The sequence below is a fragment of the Ceratina calcarata genome, unplaced genomic scaffold, assembly GCF_001652005.2.
Source record: "Ceratina calcarata isolate Rehan_Ccalc_2016 unplaced genomic scaffold, ASM165200v1 scaffold555.2, whole genome shotgun sequence".
NCBI classification, from domain to species: Eukaryota; Metazoa; Arthropoda; class Insecta; order Hymenoptera; family Apidae; genus Ceratina; species Ceratina calcarata.
This window is the reverse complement of record NW_017176739.1, coordinates 197402-208748: the sequence shown is the minus strand read 5'-3', so window position 1 is coordinate 208748 and position 11347 is coordinate 197402. Positions and strand designations below refer to the sequence as shown.

At 31.8% G+C, this 11347-nt stretch overlaps 3 protein-coding genes across 5 annotated transcripts; 1 reads left to right on the top strand and 2 right to left on the bottom strand.

The window, feature by feature from the left end:
* Positions 1 to 2574, bottom strand: Fer1HCH (ferritin 1 heavy chain; the record flags this gene model as incomplete). The annotated part of the gene is made up of 5 exons (XM_018031660.2): positions 2294 to 2574; positions 617 to 735; positions 380 to 538; positions 155 to 298; positions 1 to 60 (listed from the first exon to the last, which is right to left on the bottom strand). Coding segments are annotated over exons 1-5 (564 nt in total), but the record flags the coding sequence as incomplete, so codon positions are not given.
* Fer2LCH (ferritin 2 light chain) lies at positions 1031 to 4274 on the top strand. 2 transcript variants are annotated; one of them, XM_026817101.1, is made up of 4 exons: positions 1031 to 1117; positions 3241 to 3357; positions 3435 to 3712; positions 3789 to 4274. In XM_026817101.1, the coding sequence occupies exons 2-4, from the start codon at positions 3252 to 3254 to the stop codon at positions 4077 to 4079; spliced, it is 675 nt and encodes a 224-aa protein (XP_026672902.1). In that variant the 5' UTR covers positions 1031 to 1117; positions 3241 to 3251; the 3' UTR covers positions 4080 to 4274. The 2 variants fall into 2 exon arrangements, with proteins under 2 accessions (XP_026672902.1, XP_017887177.1); XM_018031688.2 differs by lacking the exon at positions 1031 to 1117 and adding an exon at positions 2684 to 2782.
* A 49-nt stretch (positions 4275 to 4323) lies between these two features.
* Positions 4324 to 11328, bottom strand: sl (small wing phospholipase C gamma 1). 2 transcript variants are annotated; one of them, XM_026817100.1, is made up of 20 exons: positions 11098 to 11185; positions 10796 to 10914; positions 10154 to 10303; positions 9940 to 10078; positions 9704 to 9866; positions 9316 to 9629; positions 9039 to 9245; positions 8543 to 8963; positions 8165 to 8476; positions 7903 to 8084; positions 7644 to 7821; positions 7504 to 7569; positions 7249 to 7440; positions 6948 to 7169; positions 6666 to 6872; positions 6208 to 6589; positions 5994 to 6133; positions 5819 to 5926; positions 5664 to 5740; positions 4324 to 5581 (listed from the first exon to the last, which is right to left on the bottom strand). In XM_026817100.1, the coding sequence occupies exons 2-19, from the start codon at positions 10803 to 10805 to the stop codon at positions 5729 to 5731; spliced, it is 3405 nt and encodes a 1134-aa protein (XP_026672901.1). In that variant the 5' UTR covers positions 10806 to 10914; positions 11098 to 11185; the 3' UTR covers positions 4324 to 5581; positions 5664 to 5728. The 2 variants fall into 2 exon arrangements, with proteins under 2 accessions (XP_026672901.1, XP_017887179.1); XM_018031690.2 differs by lacking the exon at positions 10796 to 10914 and having other exon boundaries at positions 11098 to 11328.
* Positions 11329 to 11347: the final 19 nt, after the last annotated feature.

Here is an 11347-nt window from a genome sequence, read left to right as displayed (position 1 = left end):
TAAATCTCGTTCTCCTTTGTATTGTTCATCCAAGAAATCTCCTGTAAGCCAGTCCACCAACTGAAATTGAAACGATAAATTAAATTAAACGATTAAATAGAAATGATATGAATCTAAAGCAATAAGTACAAACTACTTTAAACGTATTATTTACATGATAATCATTGAACTTGCTGCCACCGCCTGGTTTTTCACATTTTCTATTAATACTGTGAAGTCTTTGTGTAATCTGAGCCTCCAAGTCAAGTGCCTCTGTAAGTGCTTCTAATCCATTCTGCCATTGTTCTTTCAATGGTTTCTGAAAGTAACGTTATTACATTTTCAATATGATATAATATGAAATTTGCAATAAGAACAAAAAAACATTAGGTATACGTACCAAGGGGAAATCCAGAAGTGGTCTATTGCTTGTTAACTGACCACGCATTAATAGATATTCAATGATTTTAATTGCATGTTGTCTTTCTTCACTAGCTGAATCAAAAAAGAAGTTGCTGAATCCAGGACGATTAACGGTGTCACGAGCAAAGTGAGCACCCTAAAAATAAGCATTATATACAAATATAACACATCTACAAAACGTATATAATGGGATAATGAGATTATATGCAATTACCATTGCTAGATAAGTCATAGCAGCTTCAGTTTCATTCTTTAATTGTGATTCCAAAATCACGGTACAATCATTAACCATATCCAACCATTTTGGTGGTACTTTCCCACCTGCATGGGTACCTAAAAATGATTTTAAAATGAGAATCGGCAATAATAGAAAATATATCATATAATATATAAATCATTAATATAGTTAAGAATAAGAATAACGAAAGGAAAATGTAGCCTCTGCAATGATAAAACGGAAGTCAGTGACATAAAGTAGTTACGATTAAATTATCAACTTTTCTTAGAACAATGTACTGTACATGTTGAACGTGGACTTTAGAATTTGCAGTAATCAATACGCTTATATCGTCACGTAAAGCTTATCATCACATGTTATCATTGTGCAAACAAGATTGTCAGTAACAATCACCAGTTAACAGTCTTTAATCATAAGAGTTCTCGCAAAGTACTCTCTGTTTGTCAGAGTATTCACAAATTTAAAACAAAATCAATTGTAAGTATCGATATGCATACTTAAAATAAATTCTCGATAAGAAAGATAAGTATAATTCTAACATTATAATTGTAAGAATGTTATTATTAATCTTATATTAACAACAGAAAATGTGAAATTCCTTATTATTTTATTCATTTATGCAATGCGACGTAATTTTATTTTGCAGTGGTATAATATTAACCGAAGGCTAATAACGATGTGCGTCTAGAATCTTATCTTTGTACATGCGTACAATGAGATAATTTCTAATTAGGTCATAAAAATATTAAAAATGGAATCACGTTGCATAAAACGAATAACTTGCATGTAGTTAAGAATGACGGCGAAGCGTTTAGAATAAATGTTACAACATACGAAATAACAAAAGAGTACGATGAAAGATAACCAGTAGAATAAGAGCTGATATAAAAAAATGAATTGCATCATACGGTTAGTCATTTGCACAATATCTAGGATGCTGACCAATTTTTGATAACGTCTATAAATGTAAATGAGACAAAGGAAAATACGAAATTGCACAAGCTATGACTAATACGATGTTCAAAGTATCTGTAGCAACAAGAATTGTTAGAATTTAGAACGGACAACATACGTATAAATTTATTCTCCTAATTGGAAATAAAAAGAGGAACGCAGACGTACTAAAAATTTACTTCACGATGTTACAGAAATTTTATAACACAAAAATTACCATTCCATCGTGATGAAGCAACATGGAAATGAATAACGTTTACAACTACAGGTTACTAACATTTGTCATTAAGGTCATTTAGATTTTAACAGTATTTCCATTCCGTTCCAAAACATAATTTAACATTGTAAAGAGAATTTAGAAGTAAAAGAAAATGTTTACTATCTCGTAATTACGCCTGAATTGACAAATTGTTTACGAACATTATGCGCGTTGCCTTATACGAATCTATATACATAATTAAATACTAATATGTATTAATAGCACTGAATGTACATTGCGTTCATAGATTTATTGTCTTCAAAAGAATAAATATAAAATTGTCTACTTAGAATCCATTAAAAAATATCGATCTTATAAATAGAAACAATAGGGGACAATGGAGTCTGTTGAGGAATACGTAGTTAACCTAAATCGACATTGTGATGATTAACAAACATTCAGAGCAATATTAAACATAGTAAAATAAATAACTGACTTACATTGGACTTTCTCGAGCTTATATACCCCGACCGATCCGTTGATGCAGACGAAAGCGATGAGGAAAACGTAAAGCACCTTCATTTTGAATTATTTTCGATAGACAGAGGATACTTGCTATTTGTCTGTTTCGGTAGCAACCTTTATATGCACTGATATAGAAGGCTGCCTTTAGCGAAGCTACTTAGATAAGGAGATGTGCGTACGTTAACTAAACACGATGTGCGGCCATCGATCATTGAATAAGTAATTGACCAACAAATGCGTTGTACTATTCGTATCCACTTGATTCGTACTTTAATCAACGAGGAATATCTGGAATTTTCCGTTCCCTTTCTATCACGCATGCGCTATCCCTATCAGCTGACTATGATTGTGTGAAAACTACCAACGAACTCGGTTGTTCGTTGTTCGGTACTCATTGTTGGAAGACCGTCGAAGCGAGAGTATTCACGTCTCTTCCTCTCAAACGAGTACGTTGTATTAGTTAGGTATGTAGTACGCGAGTACTTTAACTTTGTGTCGCTATAATATATACTTACTTATAAATATCGTATAAAATTAACACTGTTACGAAGATCATATATTTTTTTCTGTTCCATTTTTTCATTTGATACGCGATATAACTGCGCATTTTATCATCGTTAGCGGGATTGCCCAGTAATTGATATCAGTAGTAATATCATATTTTCTTTTTACAAAGACATGTGACGCAATAGTAAAGATTATGTTCGAATCTTCAAGTTACGTTATATCAGTAATTTAACTTAATCTATCGTATGTGTACTCCTTTTACTATCGTTATACAAGATTCATTCATTCACTGCATTGCGATGTAATCGTATAAGCCCGAAGTTATCTCTGTAAACTGTTTAAGCTAATTTACTTAGTATTAGTATTAATAGCTAATTTACATATATGTATATAGTACATTGAAATGATTTATTAGTTACAGGAAACATGTTCTTCTCTGGGCTGTTACTTACTCTTCTGGCAGTTGCCTCTGCCAGTGAAGTGTGCTATACCGATGTACACGCTAGTTGCAATTCCAATGCTAATCCAGATAGTAAAAAAAATGAATTTACATTCTTTTATTTAAAATAATACATAGAATTAGTATTTAAAATGTATTTTCATTCTTAGGTCAGACTTTAGTGCAAAACTGTAATGCCAAATATGGGGCTATTGATAATCTTCTAGTTGATCTCCAAGGATATGCAAATGCTTATATTGATTCCAGTTTTGAGTTCTTATTATACTCCAGCTATTTTGGGAATTATGAAAATCAACGTGAAGGATTTAAGAAGCTATATCGTAAATTTTCTGATGAAATGTGGGAGGATGCAATTGATATAATCAAATTTATTACAAAACGAGGTGGACAAATGAATTTCAATCAGTTCCCAGAGTTCAAACTTCCGGTATGTTCATTTATATGCCCCATATTTCGTAATTTGTGTAAAAATGATTAACTAATTTTATGGCATCTCTTTTTAGCATAATAAGAGTAGAGTTATTGAATTCGTCGAAATTGAAAGCTTAGCTAAAGCTCTTGATATTCAGAAGCAATTCGCGAAAGAAGCAATACGTATACATTCAAGGGCACAGCCTCATACCAACCATGATGCTTCCATTACTCACTATATCGAAGAGAAATTCTTAGGATCGTTAACAGAACGCATACGAAACTTGGCAGGCTTTATAAGTGATTTGAAATATTTGTTAGCTGAACATGATCCACATATGTCTCTGTTCTTGTTCGATGAATATCTCCAGAAGACTTTATAATTTCATTAAAACCGAAGTCGAACAAACATAAATCATTATTTTTTTTACATTCTTTAGTCCGAACGCTCGATATCAGTGCATCAGGATGTTCTGCGTAACAAAATGTACTTTCCTTTATCCCTATTTAGTTAAGCAAAAATATAATTTACAATTGTTATGCATATCTGATAAATTATATATTATGGTTTTTATATACATCNTATACTATTTCTGTGTAGTTGTTATGTACATATATAAAATGGTGTCTAATAAATATATTTGTATTTATTTTCCATATGCGTACACTTTTCATACAGCGTTAGAACATTTTATCCTCTCAATCACATGTAAGTAAAAATAAACGTAATCAATCGGTGTCGTAATATGTTTAAGTAAATGTTTATAAAATTAAGGCACATTAGCTGGATGTCGGCCCAACTATAACATACTTTTATGCGAAAGACTCGATTAGAATAAATTAAAATTGACATATTAAGGAAGCAAAATACAAATTCATTATAATGATAATAAGTAATGCATATAATAAAGTGTATAAAAAATCATATCAAACAGTTGCACAGTTTTGGAAGAGTTAGCTTATAATAATATTATTTCTCACTATACATGTATAACAATACAATTAAGAATAGCTATAGAAAAGATTTAATTTCAAAAAATGGGCATGATCAATGAAAAATAATATTGTCATGTAATGTTTAGTAAAAATCTTATGTTAGTCTATTTAACAGTCCTCGATTTTTCGATTCTAGTGGAAAATATGTAATTCTATGATGCATTATTTAAGTCTATTTAAATTTCATTTCATGTAGCGTGAAGTCTAAAATTTTATTTGAGAAGTAGTGATTTCTATTACTTATTAATCAGCCTCTCAATATATTTTTATGTATCACGATTTTAAAACTATTTTTCATTACAGTAATAAATAAATAGCACTAATTGTATGAAAATATTATTGCAATTGTGCATATTAAAATATTCAGAATATATCATAGCTTGAAAAATTGTTCGTTGCATCTGTTTATTCTTTTAACTAAAGGCACACCTTGACATGTAAACGCTTGATATATTATTTTTCATAAAAAGTTTTATTCTATGCTAAATCACATTGATATTTTTTTAACACTTATTCTAGTTTGATGCAATTGATTTATGAAATTTTTAAAGTAAAAAAAAGGATGTTCCGAAGATTTGATTGAAATCCTCCTACATAATAAATATCTCTGTCATATGTCACTTCTTTAAAGATATTGCATTTTTTAACTCTGTTTAACATCCATTTTTTTCAATACTGTAACAATTATTATTTTTCTCCCATTATATACATAACAATAACGTTCCTAGACTATCTAATGTGCAAGATAAAATTATATTCTCCCGTATAATCACTGATTTGAGTTCGACGATTTGAGTTCTCGTAAATAGCCAGTCTTTTCTAATAATGTTTTAACTTGTTTCAAATTCTAATTAAAATATTTCATGCAGTATTATTCATATTAAATAATCTGAAATAATAAAAGTTACGCACTGCTATAATACATACTGCAAAAAGTATATAATAATTACTTTGTGAAGTAAAATTTTTACCTTTGTCTAATCCTGATATGCAAGTGACTTGCAGTTAACATAGAGTTTGGGATAGTTTCTATAGATTATGAATTTGTCTGTAAATCAATAATTAACATAGAAAACATAATTCAGGTAAAATATTTAAACTGCAGTATCGGAAATTTCATACTCACTCCTGAGGGCGTAATTCGAAGATGTATCAACAAGGATGCGAGTTCAAGATCCTCGCTGTAATTGTTTTGCAATGGGATGCTTCTATATCCCGATCGTAAGCATCGAACCTGAGTATAACATTAATGAAAGAAATAATAATACTCAGTTAATTATTTGATAATTACTTATACGTACGGCATATGTAGCTTGCCCAATAAAATTACTGTCACCAAACATATCTTCATCTTGAACGACGAATCGTATGAATGCGAAGTACGGATTAAAAACCTCGAACTCACAAGATTCATTCCACATAGGATTATACCCATTGTCAGCTATAATTTTAATACCATTAGTTTGTACGTATTAAAATGCGTAACTACATAGTTTCGAGGTAATTCTATCTTACTTATAGTTCTCGTTGTCAGTTTTGAACCAGAATCGAAATCCGCTCCTATTATTTCAATTTCGACGAAAGGGCTAGCTATACCTCTTCCTGATCTGATTAAATGTCTCGCTCCAATTACTTTTAATGAAAATTTAAGCGATTCTACCCCGTGTAAACAATCTTTATCATAAGGATTGAATTCATCCCTGAACATAAACTCAGGTTTTAAAATGTAACCGCAATTTCCATTTTCTCTAAATTTTGCCTGATTAAGTTGCATTGACTTGTCGCCAGTTTGATAGTTCAGTGCTACCATTTGACATCCCGCGTTCCACATAGGCACAGGATTATAATTTGATGAGTCGATACGTTGTCCTTTTGGATATACTCTACTAAATTGTACCTAAACAATTACAGTCATGATCATGCTTGTTTTCGAAATTGAAGATAAAACTTGTCATAAGTTTTTGATATTTTACCTGATGATATTTCACGAAAAATTTGTTTTCTTGTTGACACATAAGCTTCTCAGCTTTCGTTTCAGGAAAGCTACTCATTTCATTAAATATGAAACCTTTAGTTTTTATTCTCTCTAAATTAAATGCAACTGACCTACAATAAACTATTAGATTCGACATTTCTTTAGCTATTCGCCATGCCCGTTCCATTTCTTTATGTTGATTTTCCTGAGATAAAATAACAACGCTGACTTACTAATGCTGTTAGCCACGTTTTTTAGTAGTGACAAATTATATGCTTACCCTGACACTAGCATTTTGAGCAGTTTCTTTAATGCTAGCCATCCATTCTAGCGCTGTTTCTTTGGAAGATGTTGCTACTTCGAACACCGAGCACATGCTAGGATTTTGTATTCTCAGTATCCATTCTAATCCAGGCTTTCCACCTACCCTTAATTCGGCAACAGCGCCCATAATGTCCAAAGAACCTTTTTGTAGACTACCGAACATCATAGAATCTGTCGACTGGATAACAAAAATAGAAGAATGTATGTTGCGTGTTATTGGTAACATTTAAAGCAGAAGAGTCTTATAAAAGACGTACATCTCCTTGATTATCCTGTGGCTCTATTTCCTCTACATAATTCGCAGGAAACCAATGCTGTTTTTTACCCCCATAATCCCCACGCCACCATCCACCACTTTGCCGATGTACATTTGTTATTATAGCATGCTTTACTAACGTTAATTCGTCCTCTCTCCTTGCTTTGTAATCGTATATAGCTTTTACAGTTACCTGAAATGCGAATTGCGTGTCTTATCTATCTGTAAATACAATTTATTCACTTACAATACTTACTTTTGATGTGAAGCTTGAAGGGTCCATATAGCCGGGGATGCCATACACAGATCCGTCGTCTACATCCTGGGTATGATTAAATAATAATAATAATATCTGAATAAATAATATATATATGATATGACAAAAGTTTTACGTACCAACTCCATACTTTTCATGACATCCTTATTTACGGGATGGCTCAGTTTAATTTTTTTATATAACGGATGTCTTTCGTAATAATTAACTAATTCAACCAAACTTTCAAACTGTACAGTACCAATAGTATACAAACGGCCTTCTAGTTTAATCCTGCAATGTTTAATTTTTCTCTCTGCCCTGGATAAAGCAGAAATACAGGAACGATTAAAATACCACTGAGAAATAAGAATCTAACATCAGTAATAATAATTATATTACCTAAAAGATATGGCATAAGAATTGTTTTCTTTCTCACTCGGTCTTACTAAAAATGCGCCATCCGTAGGAATGCATTTTAACATTTCTTCGGCTAAAGTTCTTGTGCACTCGGCATGCCACCATTCTTTCTCTTCATGTTTATTTGGTTGTGGAACTGGCTCTTGAAGCGTGATTAAAAACTCCTATTAATATCACAAGGTGTGTTAATCAAAACACTTTGAAATAATGATTAAACGTAATTAAAAATGTCAACTACTCATACTTGACTTCTTAAAGGATGAGTGCGATAATGCGTAATTAAACTGTATAGACTGTCAAAGCAGTTTGTGTCAATAAGATAATATTGCGTCTGTCCCATTTCTTGTTTCAGCTTAATGCGGCAATGATTCACCTTCCCTTTGCGCCAAAAGGAGAGGCAGTAATCACCTACGAATGTAACACATTGTCTAACTAAAAATGTGCCATCTCCAAGATGCGAATAGCGTCGTAACAGTTCTTCCGCTTCTTCTCTGCCCCTTGCTAGTTTCCCATGAAACCATTTTTCTCCAAAATGTAACTCATCATTTGGTATACCCTACAGTACAATCGAAAGGAAGATTAAATATTTCGATTAATATTTAATCATACCACGGATACATACATCAGTCGGCCGACGAACTATACTTTCTTCGTCGTCATCATGTTCAGTTTCCTGAGTTCTGGAGAATGTATCTGTGTAGAACAGCTTTTGTTGCGTTAATACAAAAAAATGTGGATTCCATTCTCTATCAACAGGATCCTCAAGATAGAGAATGCCATTTTTGACCGTATTTCTAAGATCCATCTCAGGTCGATTTTCATCATTTCGAATAAGAAATGACGACTCATCAACGCCATCGGGTAACTTCTTATGTTTTAATATAATTTTTCTTCTGAGTTCATGTGGTGAGGGTAAACAAGTTTCATTTTTATCTACGGGTTGGACCAGCAGCATATCACCAAACACTTCTTGCATTGTAATAGCCATTTTGCGTTGCTGAGGTAGCGTACAATTATCTTCAATAGATAAAATAACTGGGTAACTGTAAAAAATGTACATATATATATAAATTTAATAAATTATAAATTGAATAAACATTGAACTTAATTGTACTTACTCAGATGTGGCAAAAGCGTGTTCTTTAATAGTTTTAATAACGTCCAGAAACTTGATCTTTGTGGTAAGGGTGTGCCCATGGAAAATAAATGGCATTCCGTCTGGTCCATCCCAGCAATCAAGTTCTATACATCTACATCCAGTTCTCAATGCGCGAACATATGCTTGACAACTGCTTTCACTGCTAATCTGATCTCCCATTAGATACCTGTAAGAATATTTTATTTAATTATGTTATGTAGGTACAATATGTATCATTATTAAAAAAATATATTTACGTATTGTGCGATGAAGCTATCCAATAATACGCGAGCGGTTTGGTCATATCCTGATAAATTCGAGAATATTTGGAATCCCAGACAGAGTTTTGTTTCGAAAATAAAAAGTCGATAAATTCCGAAAAGGTAAAATGCGGTTCTTGCACATCTCTTTGAGGATCTTGCAAATAATCCCTAATGAAGCAAGATACTTCAACTTCATTATTGCCTAAGGAATCTTGTTGTTCAGTTATTAAAAACTTCTGAAATTCTTGTACGGTAAAAATCTGTCCAGTTTTAGAATAAGTAAGTAATTTATTCCAATCTGTGAGATTCTATAAAAATAAATGAATAGTATATAATACAAGATGTACAGATGACAATAACAGAGCTTGCATTAAGGACTTACACTTTGATCGAACATAAGTTTGTGATAGAGCGCAACAAAATCGTCGAAACCGAGTTCATTTCTGTTTCTTGTATCTATTTCTTGAAAGATTTCCCTAAGTTTATTGGTTGCTACTTTACAATTAATTCTAGGTAAAAATGCTTTTATATCTTTTAAAGTTACTCTGTAAAATAAGAGACATCGAATTAAATATTTTCAAAGGAATACAAAATCATGACTACAATATCGATTGTTACGTTTCTCTTGAATTCTCCATTGCGTAAAATTCTTTCCTCAGCCATCTTTCAACTTGCAGAGGATAAGGAGCCTTTACAGTATCGTGAACCAAACGACGTAATCCTTTCACCCAAAGTTCACATTCTTTCTCACTGAGAGCTGAAATCAAGACAAATAAGTAGACGACTATCAAAATGAAGTTTGTAAAGAATGAAAAGACAAAAATATATTTACCAGAAATTGAAAGAGTTTTAAGGCGAAACTCAGAACCATAATATACGACAAAACACCTAAGGTTTTCTATCCTCTTTGCATCTTCTGGCCATTTCTCAAAATCCTTAGAATGCTTCCCTACCTTTATTTCTTTGATCTCTCTTATCTCAACTAAAATTACAAAGCATAAAATTTTGTTTAATACTTAGATAGGGGTAATTCATGTGTGATTGAACACAATACATTATAACATTTTTTAATTTGTATATTATACATATACCACGCGCGAGCGTCAGTTTGTGTATGTGTCACATATGTACTATATGTATATCGGTATGTGCAAAAATATAGTCGTGTGTGAATATTAAGCATTTGAAGAATATATACACAATGAGTGCAGAAGAAATATTACAACAGTTTCATTTTTAATCAAATACCCATGACATCCAATAGGGCTGATCCAATATATCAACAGTATTCATGGGCATATTTGTTTGTAGACCAAAAATGAAGGAAATGTCCATTAAGGTAGACGTACAAATACATTTAATGATAATCAAGCCAGAAAAAAAAGATTATTTAATTAAACATCAGACGTAAAACATGTATATGAAAGCTTACAAGATTAACTGATTTAGATTGTATCTTACTTCATAAACTCACCCATATACATTATTCACAAGGACCTTTCCTTCAGGTTTTTGACCTATAACTAGTATCCTCAGATAATATTTTGCCCATTTTTCCTGTGGATATATCTTCATAATCATGTTATCTTTTGCCTAGAATATTAGGTGGAAATTTATTTTAACCACATGCAAATTACTGAGTAAACATTTTTGCAGATGTTCACCAGATACGTAAGAATAGTAAAGGAAAATTTTGTAATGCTTTTCTTCAAACATAAGATGCTGTTGAACTAAAAATTATTTGGTAACTCCTTTTAAAGGCTTAAACAGTTTTACCTGAACCATCAAAAGGCCTAAATGTTGCACTCCTTGACCATACAATTTGTCTTGTTTCTCTTCTGATCATAAGAGTCTTTTTCTCTGGTCTCTTTCTTGAAAAAAACTTTGTTACTACAGTCCCTCTTTCAAGTTGACTGATAATTTGTTCCATTTCAGGAATTATACCATTCATGATTAAAATATTATCTGTAAGCTAAAACAAATCGTATTCATATGTAACTTTATATAATCACAGAAGGAATAGTAC